Genomic DNA, 16,850 nt, shown 5'->3' with positions numbered 1-16,850 from the left:
ACATAAATATACATAATATCTACAATTATATATTTAATATGATGTATGTTTATAAGCATATAATTATATATATTTTTTCGAATTATATTACATAGTAGAACGAATTAAATAGCGTGCGCCTTGTAATGTTCGAGTTTGTTACAGAAAAGATGAGAGATGATTCAGCGATCGAGGCGCCACCTGTCAGAAAGCTATCAATTTCGTGAAAGTAAATCAACGCGTGTGACGAGTGACGACTCGCACGGATCGCTCAGGGCATTCCGCTTGTACGCATTGACTTTAAAAGGTATTTACTGATAAGAGGCAGCGCCTTTGTTATCGCGTGTTTGAGAGATTCCGGGACGTCGATGCGAAGTATTCGATAATTTCTGACATCGGTGATTATATCCGGCTTTTTCCTGGATTTCGTCCGGAAACGCGGCACCGCCTTGTTTTGTTACTCACGTTGCACACTCAAGAACGGAGCTTTTAATTTATTTAATTTCGATCGGTATATTCGCTCGATAATTGTGACGAGTTTCGCACAACGATCCATCGCGCGAATTCTTACGTGTCGCGTAACAATTAAATTATTGATAACAATCACCTGTATCGAATTACCCTCGCGAGAGATATCGAGAAAAGAAAGGAAGTGAATTAAAGCACAGTTACGGTATGAGTAATTTGCGAAATGTGTTTCACATTTTTTGTTTGTCTTTTTGTATTTTCTATTGTGTGCTCAATTCTCTCTTACGTGAATGAAAGTCAAAGTGAATCTTAAGTAGTAATAAAAACTGTAATATGTGCATCAAAGTTTAATTTGATTAGTAAATTTTATGTTCTTTTTTTATGGTTTCCATAACAATATGTGATGACATCATGTCATGACTTCTAATATTTGATTATGGTATATCTGTGATTAGTTGTAACACACACAGATACAAGATAAATTATGTTAAATATTAGTTAATTTTTATAATATTAAAAACAAATTCCTGATTATTAAATTCTTTATTTACATTTATGTTACAAAGTTGATCTCTTAATGTATGATATTAATAGTTTTATTTTGTGTGTTTAATGTATATATGTGAAAAAATATTATCTGAAATTTAAAATAATCTATTTCATTCTTCACATTTATGAGTCAACAAAATTATCTAATAATAATCTCATGTATAAGTAAGTTTTCTTTTACAATAAGAAAGAAATATTTAAATGTTAGATAATAAAAAATTTCTTGTTTCTAATTGCATACATTAGTATTCTAGATTATCTGCTTTAAATATAGAAAAGATATACAATGTGTATATTTCTTTATATAGTATATAAGATACATTATGAATACTTACATGAAATTATATACTTGACCCTAGTCTTAGATTTCTCATACTGACAACATAATTCTCACATCCTGGCATTGTTAACCTTACCCTACTTTAATTAAGATAATTATCACAAAAAAAGCTCTGTTTCTAAGAATTGCAAGAGATGTATATCTACATATTACAATTATTTATAATTTTATTATTTTAATCTATTGGTATGATATGAAATTATATATATATATATATATATATATATATATATATATATATATATAGACTTTTAGAAAATAATATATAAAAATATATAAAATATATAAAAATAATTAGTAAATAAATTTAAACAAATTATGTTATAATAATTGCATTTATGTATTGACTATTGCAAGTACAAGATTCCATTACTACATATTTTTAAAATTTGATGATAGAATTTAATGACTACTTTATCTTAATTGAAGGTAATTACCACAAAAATGTCGAAGAAACCAGGAGCTACCCAAGCAATGCATAAAGTTATAATGGTTGGGAGTGGAGGTGTTGGAAAATCTGCTCTTACGTTACAGTTTATGTATGATGAGGTAAGGATATATGTACTTTTATAGCAAATATAATATTTGCTTATTATTGACTTAACAAATATTTAGTTTATATTAATATTATATTTATATTAATATTATATTATTTATATTTCTAAGTTTGTATTATTTATAAATATTACATTTTAGAAAGACATTTTTAAATATTGTATATTTATTTTATAAAAATTTTCTTTTAACTTTAATCCTGATGTAAAAATTAGTTTGTTGAAGATTATGAACCTACAAAAGCAGATTCCTACAGAAAAAAAGTTGTATTAGATGGAGAAGAGGTACAAATAGATATCTTGGATACTGCAGGACAAGAAGATTATGCAGCAATTCGAGACAATTACTTTCGTAGTGGAGAAGGATTTCTTTGTGTATTTTCGATAACAGAAGATGATAGTTTCCAAGCAACACAAGAATTTAGGTGAGTAAAATAATAAAATTTTATAAAATTTATTATTTTTTTTTAATATGTAGTTACTGAAGAAAATTTTAGTATACAGCAATTCCATAATTTCTTATTAGTTTCATATAAACAAAAAAAAATTGTTTCCTTTTTTATAGAGAACAAATTCTCAGGGTAAAAAATGATGAGAACATTCCATTTTTATTAGTGGGGAATAAAAGTGATTTACAAGAAAAAAGGAAGGTTAGTTTAGCTGAAGCTCAAGCAAGATCTCAACAATGGGGTGTTCCTTATGTGGAAACAAGTGCTAAAACAAAAGAAAATGTGGACAAGGTAAAATATATTGTGTGTATAATATATAATCTTTATTTTTAATGTGTATGTATGCATATATACACATATACATATTTACACACACATATACATAAATGTTATTCATTGTTTATAAATATTAATAATATAAGATATATATTTTTTAATTATTAATATTCATAAATAATTTTTTCTTTAATTCTAATCTTTTTTTAAATTATGTTTCTAGTATGTTGTCCTAAGTTTTTGGTATATGGAACAATATACCATTCCATATATAGTTTTAACTTTAAATTAGAACCTTATATGAAATCAACTGTTTCCCCTTTTAATTAACTTTTATATTAATATAATACGAAATTACATTAAATTTATATTATATTTAACTATATACAAAATATTATACATAAAGTATATATTATATACATGCCTAAATGTATGTGTAGTTAAATTGTTGAAATTGGTAGATGCAATCATTTTTTTATGTTGCTTTCACTTTCAATTTATTCTCAATGTAATGTAATGTATGGCATATGAATCAATTGCACGAAATATGTATTTTTATATAAGCTTATTTCTGCAATCTATGTATACATGTTATGTCACAATGTATTGTGCTATTGCTTATGTGCACACATTTCTTTTTTCCCTCTTTATAAAGGACTCAAATATAAAGGACATAATATTTATTTTATATTGCACATTTTATATGCCTTAAAGCTTTGAGACAGCATCCATTGCACATTTGCAGGTATTTTTCGACTTGATGCGTGAAATAAGGTCACGCAAAATTGAAGATAAGTCAGCAAGCAATGGTCGAGGTAAAGACCGCGCCAAGAGGAAGAAAAAGAAGTGCATTATTCTATAGGTTTGCTGGTTTTTCTTGCACCATATTTTTTACGTTTTTACGAAACAATATGTAGAACTATGGCATTGTTTTATTTTGGCACTTAATTGATGTATCTATGTCGTGTATAGAGAATGTGTGTGTTAAGTTTAATGCAATTTCTCTATAGCTATTAAAGATATGCCATGAAAATTATGATTAAATCATTATTTTATCTTCATTTCTTAGAAAATATTAACACACAGATATAGTAATTCTCATTAAATATATATTTTATTACATCTCCATTTTTGCTTTGCTTCAAATTTGATATTGATATTTAAAGTATTCAAACTCATATTGATTTAATAAATTATTTACAAGTATTTACAATAAGTGTGAAATGATAATACACACACATTTATTTGTAAAGCAGCTTATGCAAAGCATGTGTGCTTTTTTTTTTTTTTTCAAATGATGTCACGATGTTCCATCATATGTCAGTATTCTATTATATCTTTCAGTTTCTAATAATCTATGTGCAGGTTTCAGAACATCAGTTTAAAAAAAGAAATAAATTAAACCATATTTACTCCATAACATTGCAGGTTTTCTTTGATCTAATGCGAGCAATAGCTGCTCGCAAGGCACAGGAAAATCAGGGAGATGGGAGTGAACGTAAGAAGAAAACAAACTGCTGCATCTTGCTATAACAAACAACATAAAACAATGTGTAGCTTGTGTTACAAAAGGTTCAACTCCTATAATTGAAAACTAAGCATAAGAGAATTGTATTTATACAAAAATGAAATGAGTTTTCTGACACTTTACAGTGAGTTGACACTCTTAATCTTTGCTATTCACTGTATTACGTACAGAATATATTCGAATTCTCTTAAGATACACACATATACAATTTACTCTAATATATTTATATACATATATACTTATACGTATATATATATATATATATATATATATATATATATATATATATATATATATATATATATATATATTACATATTATACATATATTCACAAAACTTTTCCTATTCAAAATATTAAATGTTTTTTTATGAAATTATTAAAAACAAGATTTCAATAGCAATACATTTTTCTATACTATTTTTTTTGCCTTATATTACTAAATATAATACATTCCTATAATGTATAATTTGAGCTACAAGACGAAATTTTCGTGAGAGCACAAAATTGCGTGCAAGATTACTTGCAAAATTATTTAGAGTGCTGAAACATAAATGATGTTAAAATTTGAGAATATTAAAAATGTAAATAATACTTATATATCTTCTAAATAAATATTATTATTTGTTTTGCATTTCCGATATATTATTTGTGCAAATGTAATTACATTCATGTTGAAATAAAATAATTGCATTCTTAGTTAACCTCTTTGCATTATTTATTTATGGATAACCTTCAATGAGTTCAGCACTCTTGATTCTATTTACAAATGATTAAATAAAAATTATGAAATTATATTGATGAGATTAAATATTTTAAATATTTCGACTTATATAAAATAAAATTGTAATAAGCAGTCATAACACTGTAAAGCAACGAAAACTATTATATAAATTATATAAATAATATTTGTTTATATATATCTCTGTGTGTATTTTACATAGTTTTAATATTGCTGTTTTATTTTATATTTTGTAGTTATTTTTGTTACAGTTTTTATAGTATAACAGTTTGATATCTCATGGGTGTGTGTGAATTTTATAACAAATCTGGGATAAAAATTTAAATTTAAGAAAACTTAATTATAATTTCAAATTTTTGCAATAAAATATTGCATCTTATGATAATATTTGTCATTGTTTTCGCACATCTGAAATATCAAACTATAACAAAATAAATTTTTATTTAACATGGTAGACTGGTGATTATAGAGACTGATTGTATAATTATAAGTCGCTTATGTCCAAAAAAAAAAAAAAAAAAAACTACCTCCATGAGGCGCATTTATGCAGATATTTAGAATAACCAAATTTTAATACAGCTTTTTGAGAAAAATAAATTGACAACTGTTATAAAAAATAATTATTAATGTTCGCAAAATACATGTACTATAATAGTTTTTTTATGAAAGGACAGCAAAATATCTGTATATTTAATTTTGATATTTTTGTACTGTTGATATTGATTGTGCCTTTTAAATGTTCACACTGTTAATGTAACGAGAGAGGTCAATCAAATTTTAAGATTATTTAGATAAATTTTATAAACATTTAGATTCAGATACATACATATACACACTACACCATTATTCACATTACATTATATATATATATATCTTTGCAATTCTATATGTTTAATATGCTATTTTGTCATAAATTAAAAGCCCTTTTATGTAATCTCAATGTACTTTAATTGATTATTTAACCATGTCATTTATCTACTCCAAATAATTTAATGATTAGCACATTCCAAAACATTTATTAAATTTTGATTGTTAAAAAGTTCTAAAAAATAAAATAATTACATAAAATTATGTTTCTTGTAACACAATATTATGGTGGTATTTAGTTGGAATTGAATAAAATTAAACATTTTTTAAACCTAACTATTTCTGAATCAAATGTGAAGAAGTAATAAAATGGAGGAAACAAATGAAATAGAAATATATAGCAATTATATAAATATTCTTTGCATCTTAGGATACTAAATTTACAATTTTATTTATGTTTTGAAATAGTATATCCTATAAAAATTTAAAAAAATAATACATGTTTTTTCTTATTACATATACATTTGGACTTTCATGTGCAGAAGTAAAAAGATAGATCATTCTAAGTTTTCTCGTAATTCATATTTTTATAATACATCTTAGATATACGGCATGCGCCCAATAATATATATTATAGATGCAATATAATGTAAATGTACAATTAATACTTTTTTCTATTTTCTTATATACATATAGTATCTAAAAATTGATGTAATATTTTGTTTACAGAAATATTCTTTTGAAAATTTTGCAAATTTAATTTTCTATGTGGTACAATTGTATGCAATCTATTTTTACATTGCCCCTTTTTGTAACGATAGAATAAATAGAATTTTGTTTTCCTGTGTGTTTTATAGATGATAAAATAAATTTTAAATTTACACATTTGTTTTGCTTCACGTAGCTCAATATTGAGATTACGAAATAGTCCATGTACAATGTAAAGCTGCTGTTTTTAATTATGATATATAATCAGAATAATATATCATAAATGATTTAACAACGATATTCAAGTAGATGGAATGATTACATCTTGACTTATATTGAACTTGAATTGCACTGCTATAAAAACCAAATATTTTTCTCTTATTTTTTTATTCCGTAATTTATTATCAATGTTAAAAATATAACATCGATAATGAATTCCAGAATAAATATTTAACGATGTATTTACTATCAATATAAGTTTATCACTGCAAATAAAAGAGAACAATATAAATGATGCTGTTAAATGCATCACAGTCTTCAATGAGAAATTTCAGGTTTTTGTGTTTGCATATAAATTTCGGGTTTTTGTGTTCGCATATAAATTTCAGGTTTTTGTGTTTGCATATAATGAAGTATGAAATTAAAATTAAATATTAGTCAAATATTTCATATAGCAAATATGTATATCTACATATATATTTTATAACAAAGCAATAAAATACTAACGATTAATTATATTGATGAAATCATCTTTTTCTTGTGCAAGTATAAAACGTTTTTTTTTAATTATATATTCTATTTGTTGAAAATAATGTTGGAAATCTTTTTATACATAAAAATGAAAATATGTATACAGGATATCATACAGACGAAAATCCATACCGGGCTTTACATTGGTAAAAATATTGCTTTAATATAATTATACATAATTTATACTTTGTGAGCTAATCATAGGTGTTTTGAACCTTCCGCCTTTTTTGCTGTTGGTGGACCTGATGCAAGTGGAGGATTTTTAACTTCATCAGATTTAGTATTACTTTTTATAACAGCAGCCGATTTCTGTTTGCCTTCTTCGACACATGGACCTGTATAAGATTTGCCAGTTTTTCTAACAGCATCGTCTACTAGTTCCTCTTGTCCAAATCCTGGTTCAATTGTTACTGGCGTAGCTGGAACTGTAGATTTATGTGTAGCTTTTATGTTATCCTTCTCCTGCGATATTTTCAGATCCTTTTCTAATGACTTTTGTATTTGTTCTTCTACTTCTAATTCTTCTTCCTTATCCATTAATTCTATTAATTCATCCACTTGCTTTTTGCTTAATTTAACTTCTTCTTTTCCTATTAATTCTACAACCTACAGAAAAATTATATAATTAATATAAAAAGTATATTGTTAATAATATTAGAATATATATAGTTGTGTTTATGTATGTATATATATGTATATGTAATTATACTTATGAAATTATATATGTTTGCATGTTTATTGTAGTTATGAAAGTTCATAATTTATCTTATACCTTTAAGACATCTTCTATTTTGATAGAACCATCTCGATCGTCATCGATTTTTTTCAAAATTTCTGCTATGCGTTTTAATCGATGTTCATCACCTACATTTTGAAGTTGCTTAATGGCTGCAACCAATTCGTCTATTCTAACTAATTCTTCGACATCTTTAGCATCCTGTTTTTCGGGACCTAATGACTCAATTCTTTGTTTAACTTTTTTCTCAGATTGTTCGAGCTCTGATAAAACGGCATCCATTGTCGAGATCATTTTGTTTACTTTATTAAACAGCCGTTTAGCACCTTTTGATACTTTAATATTCTCTATATCTTCTTGACCTTTTGCCTCTGCCTTAATTTGATCTAATTCCTTAATATCTTCTTGATATTCTGCCATTTCTTCTTTAAGTTCTTTAATCTCCTCTTTTTCTACAGCCATATTTTTATTGTCCTAAAAATATACAAGATTAGAAAGAGAGAAAATTAACTAATATATATATATACAGGGTGTTCATTTTAAAACTTTCCACCCATTTATTTCATGATTGGCTAGTTTTTGCAAAAAATGCTAAAACAAGTCAATTTTGACTTCGAGGGGGACATTTAAATACATTAAATGCAACGAAATTTTTTCATCCCCTTCGTCGGGGTAGCTACACCTTCAGAAATCTTAAATGACAGTAGGGGTCAAGTGGTATATTATTTTAAAAGTCTTTTGATTCTCTATACAACCGTTTTTTGTTTCTTTTTATTTAAGTGAATATTTTTCGAGAAATTGCACTTGGAAGTTTTAGACGTTAAAAAAATTGTATACAAAGATACAATTTGGAGTAGAATTTGTTTATTAGTCATTTATTGTACCAAATGTTCAAAATGTTCTCCATTGTTTTTTAAACAATAATATAGACGATTGTCAAATTCTAAACGAACGTTTCTAAAAGTTTCTACAGAAATAACTCTGCATTCTTGTACAATTCTTCGACGTAAATCGTTTAAATTTTCCACTGGTGTTTTATAAACAACGGATTTTAAGTGCCCCCACAGAAAAAAGTCAAGAGGAGTTAAATCCGGAGATCTTGGTGGCCACTCAACAGCTCCTCTTCTACCAATCTATTTCTGTGGGAAATGATTATTCACCACTGTCAAACTGGTAACACATGATGCGGAGGAGCATCATCATGTTGGAAATGCAAAAATTCTTCATTTAATAATATTACAGAATAAATAGCACAGACTGAAGAGAACTGTATAACAACATAAACAAGAAAATCATGATCAATCATTATGTACACATAACATGATGGTTTCTCGCATTGTATTATCAGTTCAACAGTGATGAATATTTAGAATAATTGTTTAGAAAACAATGGAGAACATTTTGAACATTTGTTACAATAAATGACTAATAAACAAATTCTACTCCAAATGGTATCTTTGTATAAAATTTTTTTAACGTCTAAAACTTCCAAGTGCGATTTCTCGAAAAATATTCACTTAAATAAAATAAAAAAACGGTTGTATAGAGAATCAAAAGACCTTTAAAATAATATACCACTTGACCCCTATTGCCATTTAAGATTTCTGAAGGGGTAGCTACCCCGACGAAGGGGATGAAAAAATTTCGTTGCATTTAATGTATTTAAATGTCTCCCTCGAAGTCAAAATTGACGTGTTTTAGCATTTTTTGCAAAAACTAGCCAATCATGAAATAAAGGAAGTTTTAACTGGTTTAATAAATGGAAAGTTTTATAATGAACACCCTGTATATATGTATATATATTATCTGATATATGATATTTATATATAAATGATAGACTTGATATATATATATAAATGTATTTTTTCTTACTTTGCCAATTGAATCCAGAGCTTGCTCCAAAACTTTGACATCTGTAGTAGTAATTTCATCTCCTTTTACATTAGATGATTCCAAGATGATTGGCTGTGGTTCGATTTCTTTCTTTTCCTTTCTCTCTTCTTCAATCTTGCGTTCTTCCATTTTTATAATTTCAATCTTTGTCTTATGATCCGTTATACCCTCTTTCTCCCCAATAGCACCCTTTGTATGAGCCACAACTGCATCAGGTAAGGCCGAAATAGTTGCTTTTAACTTATCTGACACAGCCATTGTTTCTGGTATCATAAGCGCTCGTGATAATAACAGTAAGGAGGGTGCAACCTTTTTATTTAAACTCAAATCTAACCACAATGATAATTGTTCCCTTAACCTGCTTTCTGGCAACCCATAAGCACGCATAGCACGTGCTTTGCATGCTTGTTGCAATTCAGTTCTAGTTAGAGAATCAACTCCTTCTTTTTCAATTAACTGTAAAAAAGTTTTTTAAATATTTTTAGTTGTATTAATTTAAAAGAATTACAAAAAAGATATACACCTTATCATCTGCATTAAGACTTCTTAATCTCATCCTGAGTAAGAATCGTAAGAAATTGGTAGTTCCAAGTGTTTGCACATCTAATACACGACATAAAGCAATTAATTGTGGCCGTGACAGAGAATCTAATGTAATTTCATCCTCGAAAAGTTTACTAAACTTCATAGTTTCTTCATTAGTGGCAACAGCACCGGTTGTTCGTACTTTGTAGAAAAATTCTACAAATTCTTTAGCCTTCTCAGATATGTGATCTGGTGATTGCACTGCCATTTCATCTAATGTTTTTTGTAAAAATTTTGCCATTTCTATTTTAACCTGTTTATAAAAAATATTAATTTTTTTATTAAATTTTTGTTAAAACATGCTGTTTACATATGTAGTAGTTTGATATATATACTTTTGTAATATACAAATAATAAATCTATATATATATATATATATATATATATATATATATATATATGTTTCTTATTAAATGTATATGTATAAATGTATTCTGTAATATTTTATTTTAATTTTAGTACTTTATACCTTTAAAGCCTGTTTAAGTTTAGCTTCCTTTTCAGTTGCTGTTTGAAAAGTAGAAGGTAACATACCAGGGAATAATTTAATTGCTACCGGTAGTAAAAATTCCATAAATGGAACAATAATAAAAACAGAGAAAGGAATAAGTCGGAACACATCTCCAGTTGTTTTCACCAGCTATTGAAAGAAATAATTATTTAAATAATTGTTTAATAAATTTTAATATTATTATAGACATAAGATTTATATAACAATTATTGTGTCTTTACATACCAAGCGATGTTCCCTTCTACTGAGCTCATTCCCATGTAAAATTCTCCATATTAACTTTGCCGAAATTTTCATGTCAAGTCCTAATAGTCGAAATCCATGATAATAATGCAATATTTCTCCTTTGACTTTCTGCCATATTGTGACCTTAACAACAGCCTTTTTTGACTGCTCGCAGCTTATTTTTGCAGCATTTTCTGCCATTTTATCTTTAAGCTCTTGTTCCTCTTTGATGTTCTTCACTGTTTCTTCAACCTTAGATGATGATTCTTGTCCCATCCAATGAGGAGTTATATAAAATGTACGAACATGTAGATGTGTATATGTTACATTATTAATATATTTTGGTGACACTGTGCTGTTGTGTTCCAGTAATAATCTTTTTGGATCCCTCAAACCTGTATAAATTAGAGCTATACCACCCATTGTATGATTGGTATTGTGCCATAATTTAAATGGAGAATATCCTGAAATAATCAAATTTTTTATTATATTTGAATATTTTGTGTAATTTGAAATATTATATCAAAAATAATAATTTATTCCAGTGAAAATTAAAATCTAATAATAATAAATATAAATTTGTATAATTAACAAAATAAAATAATTATCAAATAAAATAAAATAAAATAATTACATATTTTTGTCAATTGATACATTTACAAAAAAATCATGAAAGAGCAATAGAAGAGATGCATGTTTTAATAATAAGTTACAAATAATCATAATTATAAATATCATAAATAATATAAACATGTGGCAATGACATAACCTGTGATTTTTTTTACTATGTAACAGCAATTGAATTATAATAGAATATCACAATTTGAGAGAACATTTAAACGATTGAAACGAGATGCAATTTACAACAGATGTATTCTAAATATATATATAATAGAATCGCATTATCTATAAAAAAAAACGCAAATATTACAAGTATTACAAAATCATGTGTATCGGATCTATAATAGGACGTGAATTAATACACATTGGTACACATACGTCGTATGATTCCACTGGAGTGGCCGTTTATCATTGTCTTCGTATAAATTAGACTATTCATGGCGTATTATATTTTTGCTAGTCGAATTTCTTGAAATCGTTATATCGTTTCGCGACAAATCACAGTCATCACAATTCACCGTCCACTTTGAACATAGCAGCAGCAGCAGCAGCTAGGGCCAAAGATCAGCTGGTAGCTGGTAATACCCATGGCCTATGTTCCAAAATTCACTGCCAGCGCTGAAAATATATAATATACGTAACGTGAACTATAGATTTTCAGCGCTGACAGTGAATTTTGGAACACGCCCATGGTGTAAGTAGACAAGGGGTACTTTCCGATTCACGCATGATGCGCATGAAGTGACAGAAAAAGTATAATATGCGTGACATGAATTATACATTTTCTGTCACTTCATGTGCATCATGCGTGAATCGGAAAATACCACAGACATCTATACTATATACTAGACCGCTAACTTGCGTCAAATACATGTCCACGAAATTTATGTACTAAATTCTCACGCGTGCGTAACGTTGGTGGACAGCAGTCACGTTTGTGATTGGTTGATGTTATGTACAATGTACATAAGTGTAATTTGTGTATAAACTTACAGTTGAATATAAGTTATTTTTAAATAATATATAATGTTCTTCATTTTTAATTAAAATTTATTACAGCCTTTAAAGATAAAATATATCAAAATATATTTAAAAGGTATATGATATAATTAAAATTAAGATTAAAAATATATATAAAAGATTAAAAATATATAAAGATTAAAAATATATGTATATAACATTTATATATACATTTATATTTATTTTATTACAAAATTAAAAGTTTATAATGTAAAAAGTACAAGTTTTAAGGTGAAAACTTAAATATTAGCTGGCTACAAGTGTCCACCATATTAATTAGTTTTCCACCAATATTACGCATGCGCGACCGCCATATTACATGGTTTTCGGGGACACATTTTATGTACAAAATCAATGGGAGTTAGCGATCTAGTTATAGGTCCATATTCTGAATCCTCTTTTATCGATAAAAGTGCCTCTAAAAGTGGCTTATAAGCCTTCTGATTGGCTATAAGCCACTTTTAGAGGCACTTTTATCAATAAAAGAGGATTCAGAATATCGCCCATAGTATAGATATCTGTGGAAAATACCCAAGGTGAACCATTGCGCATAATGGCGGAGGTCTGAGATCTTGACCAATCAGAACTTGAGCTTTTAGGCAGCGCGCTGTTTAAAAGTTTCAAAAATGAAATGAGATTGTATCTAACGCAATTTGGATAAAAATATGTTGTATTTAATATAAATATTACAGAAGCGAAGTATGACTATACAGATTGTTTATTGCACATATGTTTGAGTTTTCTTTTTTCTTTTTTAGTACAGTTTTGTATTTTGCAATTTTTAACGCAGCACACTGGCATTTTCAGCATATTTTAATCACGATGAGAACAACATTCAACCGATAATTAATAACGATCAGTTCAACTCATGTTCAACTCATTCAATGTGACAGTGAAAGTATACTGGGTGTTAAAAAAGTTTGGACACGGTCGAATATCTCGATAAGGAAGAGTAAAACTAATGACACCATCTTATGTCCCCCTCGAAGCCATACAACTTTTGTCTGAAACACTTTCTAGTAAAACTGTTCCTTATCGAGATATTCGACCGTGTCCAGACTTTTTTAACATCCAGTATAAGCAGCCATATTGAATTTCGCATAAAAGCTCAAAGCGTAATTGGCTGACTGTCCACTTATTTTAACCTACTGCGCATCTATCGGAATGGTTCACCTTGGTCCGAATTCATAGTCGTTTCTCAAATCTTAAGACTAGAGAATTTCTTAAATCTATCCTAATGCGACCATTTCATTGGTTGAATAGGATAGCTCAACCAATGAAATGGTCGTATTAGGATAGATTTAAGAAATTCTCTAGTTTTAAGATTTGAGAAACGACTATGGCCCATATTCTGAATCCTCTTTTATCGATAAAAGTGCTCCTAAAAGCGGCCTGTAGCCAATCAGAAGGCTTATATGCCACTTTTAGAGGCACTTTTATCGATAAAAGAGGATTCAGAATATGGGCCTATGAATTCGGACCCTTGTCTACTTACACCATGGTAGTACCGATGTCACTGTCATGGAATGATCATGAGTCACGAGATGAGAAACTCTGACAAAATATTTTATTCGAATAGTCATGAGTCGACCAATGGAAATAAAAAAAAACTGTTCTCCCCTCTTTTCTTGATTGGTCATTAAAACATTAAATTGTTTGTAACGTCATTATCGTATATTGATGGCGTTCTATTATAAATTCATTCTGATCCATTCATTGTCAGATCCAGATTCAAATTTTAAAAAAACTTATGACAAATTGGATTTAATTAAACTAATTCAGTTTGATCCAAATCCATCTCGTTCAAAAATAATTAATGGATTGTTTTTATACTTTTAATAGAAAAATAATAGTTCACGGAAACAGATCAAACTCGCGCGTGACAAAAAGTAATTAATCTCAACTTTTATGAATATTTGCATTTAATTAGAAATGTATTTGATTTGCACGTAAGATCGTTTGCTAGGTATTTCGAATTTTTCATTTTACATTTAAAAATTGACCTTAACTCGTCATCTTTCAAGTGCGGCTATGAAGATTGGATTAAATTGCATGATAATGGAAACTCGCCAACACACGCGAGTCGATGTAACGGCCATCAGAAAACATGACCCTGCATGTGACGCTGTCGCTGTTTTGAGTGCGTATATGAAAGTGCTTTCATTGTGACAGTCACTTGCAGTTGCTCGTGGTCGCTTGTTTTCCCGGGATATGTGCGTATACTTTGTCGGCTAAAAAAGCATAACGTTTCGGGGATAGAAAATTTAATTGATAAAACGTCATTGACAGCATCATCCTTATTACGCCGCTCTCTCTTAGCTTATGTATGTTATATACGTTAGTGTCGAAATTAGTATTCGGGAGATAATTGGTCAACCTTCCAAAGGAAGCGATCACTGACGAAAAGTGTTCCAAAATTTATAACGATGAGCGACGATCAGATAAACGAGCAGAGTCCGACTGCAGAGGTAAGAATTCCATTTATCAATTGGATGACACATTTGATTTTAAAGTGGATTAAGAAAATAAAATGATCGTAATATGATGTATCGCAAAATTATTAGGGAATTTTAATATTTTTTTATATTGGAAAATTATTAAAAAGTTGACGTGCAATTCTTTCTACTCCATTATTTGAAAGTCACTTTATTGTTCTATACCGATTGATTATACACTGAACCTTTTATTATATACAAGTACACAACATATAAATAGAGATAAAACATTAATTTATGTATGTAAAAAAAATTATTTATATAAAATAATTTTTAGGTATAAATATAATATATGTATGACAGGAAAAAATAAATCATTAATACAGTATTGTATATTGATATAGTTTTCAAAAACATAAACTGCTCCATAAATAGAAAGTTTTTGATAAAAATTTTGCTTGCGCAGAACATTGTGTTTATATTCAATTAACAAATCTTTATTGAATTTTATTATAGTTGTCATCGAGTGACATAGAAAAAATGGAAGAAGCAAAGTTAAAAGCAAAATTCCCAAATGCAGCTCGACCATTTGGTGGTCATTCTGCATTTCTGCAAAAAAGGCTAGCCAAAGGAGTAAGTATCTATTTGTTAATATTCTAGAGTTTCATTATTTTAATATTATAGAGATATTTATATTTCTTTTAAAATTTTTTGCTTTGCTAAGATAGTTAATATTTATATTGCTTTCAGCAAAAATATTTTGATTCCGGGGATTATCAAATGGCGAAACAGAAATCTACAGCTAAGCCAAAGCCAGCTGGTGTTCTGCCAACAGGAGACGCTATACCAACACCAGAAACAGTACCACAACGAAAAACATCTATCATACAACAAAAATTTAATACATCAACATCATAAGATAAGAGTGTCATTTTTTAAACTATATTTTGTTAATTAGTCTTATATTTGGATGCTAAAGTAATATGGTTCCTTATAAATAATTGAAGATTTAAACAGTTTCATGTTTGAACAATTTATTTTAAGAAGCTTTCTTGAATTATTTTATACACATAGTATCATAAAATTCTTGTGTCTTTAGCAAATTGATTACTTCTTAGTTGCTTATTCTTAAAAGAGCATCTGTAATATTATAATAAAAATGATGTTCTTTATATATGTGCCACAGTGATATCTAAATTTAATAATGTATGTGAGTAAATTGGTTACATATATTATTTCTCTCCCTCAATTTAAAAATTTGTGACTTTTTCATTGGTGGTATACTTTTATTAATTATTCTCAGATATCCTTTTCAGATATTTCATTCGATATATAGTAAAAAAACAAAGAAAAAAATTATGAATGTTCACATGTTTATATCATTATATTAGCAATAAATATGCATCTTAGATGCATATATATGTTAAAATTTATATTGAAAATGAATGAGAAAGTAAATGTAATAAGAATCAATATTTACTAACAAATATAAGAATTTATTGGTGATATAATTATAACTTATAAACCACTTGTGCATAAGATTGAAGGTAAAAAATACACAGATCTGCATTTTTAAAGCTACTGTGATGTGCTTAGTAAGACTATTTTCTTATGGAACATTCGCGTATATTTACTATGAAGATCTGTAAAATGAATATAAATATTTTAAATGTAA

The 16,850-nt window shown here is 27.7% G+C and overlaps 3 protein-coding genes across 6 annotated transcripts; 2 read left to right on the top strand and 1 right to left on the bottom strand.

Annotated features, from left to right (window-relative positions):
• The first annotated feature begins 162 nt into the window (after positions 1–162).
• Positions 163–4,783, top strand: Rala (Ras-like protein A). Of its 3 annotated transcripts, none has more exons than XM_083083262.1 (6): positions 164–286; positions 1,766–1,885; positions 2,107–2,315; positions 2,456–2,630; positions 3,361–3,477; positions 4,044–4,783. In XM_083083262.1, the coding sequence occupies exons 2-5, from the start codon at positions 1,781–1,783 to the stop codon at positions 3,475–3,477; spliced, it is 606 nt and encodes a 201-aa protein (XP_082939388.1). In that variant the 5' UTR covers positions 164–286; positions 1,766–1,780; the 3' UTR covers positions 4,044–4,783. The 3 variants fall into 3 exon arrangements, with proteins under 3 accessions (XP_082939390.1, XP_082939388.1, XP_082939389.1); XM_083083263.1 differs by lacking the exon at positions 164–286 and adding an exon at positions 313–652; XM_083083264.1 differs by lacking the exon at positions 3,361–3,477 and having other exon boundaries at positions 163–286.
• A 1,304-nt stretch (positions 4,784–6,087) lies between these two features.
• Letm1 (Leucine zipper and EF-hand containing transmembrane protein 1) lies at positions 6,088–12,363 on the bottom strand. Its single transcript, XM_083083259.1, has 7 exons — positions 12,099–12,363; positions 11,100–11,563; positions 10,833–11,003; positions 10,302–10,616; positions 9,758–10,234; positions 7,922–8,359; positions 6,088–7,755 (listed from the first exon to the last, which is right to left on the bottom strand). The coding sequence occupies exons 1-7, from the start codon at positions 12,157–12,159 to the stop codon at positions 7,348–7,350; spliced, it is 2,334 nt and encodes a 777-aa protein (XP_082939385.1). The 5' UTR covers positions 12,160–12,363; the 3' UTR covers positions 6,088–7,347.
• Positions 12,364–14,486: 2,123 nt separating this feature from the next.
• Endos (endosulfine alpha) lies at positions 14,487–16,850 on the top strand. 2 transcript variants are annotated; one of them, XM_083082989.1, is made up of 4 exons: positions 14,487–14,629; positions 14,765–15,208; positions 15,692–15,808; positions 15,926–16,850. In XM_083082989.1, the coding sequence occupies exons 2-4, from the start codon at positions 15,167–15,169 to the stop codon at positions 16,091–16,093; spliced, it is 327 nt and encodes a 108-aa protein (XP_082939115.1). In that variant the 5' UTR covers positions 14,487–14,629; positions 14,765–15,166; the 3' UTR covers positions 16,094–16,850. The 2 variants fall into 2 exon arrangements, with proteins under 2 accessions (XP_082939115.1, XP_082939117.1); XM_083082991.1 differs by lacking the exon at positions 14,487–14,629 and having other exon boundaries at positions 14,688–15,208.

Source organism: Camponotus vicinus, unplaced genomic scaffold (assembly GCF_025532165.1).
Source record: "Camponotus vicinus isolate PSW18456_S1 unplaced genomic scaffold, iyCamVici1.0 SCAF_11, whole genome shotgun sequence".
NCBI classification, from domain to species: domain Eukaryota; kingdom Metazoa; phylum Arthropoda; class Insecta; order Hymenoptera; family Formicidae; genus Camponotus; species Camponotus vicinus.
The sequence above is the reverse complement of the archived record's forward strand: the minus strand, read 5'-3'. Positions and strand labels throughout refer to the sequence as shown.

Bases quoted from the DNA above. Each gene is read 5' to 3' on its own strand.
- Endos (XM_083082989.1), top strand. From the start codon at position 15,167: ATGAGCGACGATCAGATAAACGAGCAGAGTCCGACTGCAGAG. The intron at 15,209-15,691 runs GTAAGAATTCCA...ATTTTATTATAG, and splicing joins AGCAGAGTCCGACTGCAGAG to TTGTCATCGAGTGACATAGA. The intron at 15,809-15,925 runs GTAAGTATCTAT...TATTGCTTTCAG, and splicing joins AAAAAAGGCTAGCCAAAGGA to CAAAAATATTTTGATTCCGG.
- Rala (XM_083083262.1), top strand. From the start codon at position 1,781: ATGTCGAAGAAACCAGGAGCTACCCAAGCAATGCATAAAGTTATAATG. The intron at 2,316-2,455 runs GTGAGTAAAATA...CCTTTTTTATAG, and splicing joins CAAGCAACACAAGAATTTAG to AGAACAAATTCTCAGGGTAA. The intron at 2,631-3,360 runs GTAAAATATATT...GCACATTTGCAG, and splicing joins CAAAAGAAAATGTGGACAAG to GTATTTTTCGACTTGATGCG.
- Letm1 (XM_083083259.1), bottom strand. From the start codon at position 12,159: ATGAATAGTCTAATTTATACGAAGACAATGATAAACGGCCACTCCAGT. The intron at 10,617-10,832 runs GTATAAAGTACT...TTTTATAAACAG, and splicing joins AACTTAAACAGGCTTTAAAG to GTTAAAATAGAAATGGCAAA. The intron at 8,360-9,757 runs GTAAGAAAAAAT...GTATATTTTTAG, and splicing joins CTCTGGATTCAATTGGCAAA to GACAATAAAAATATGGCTGT.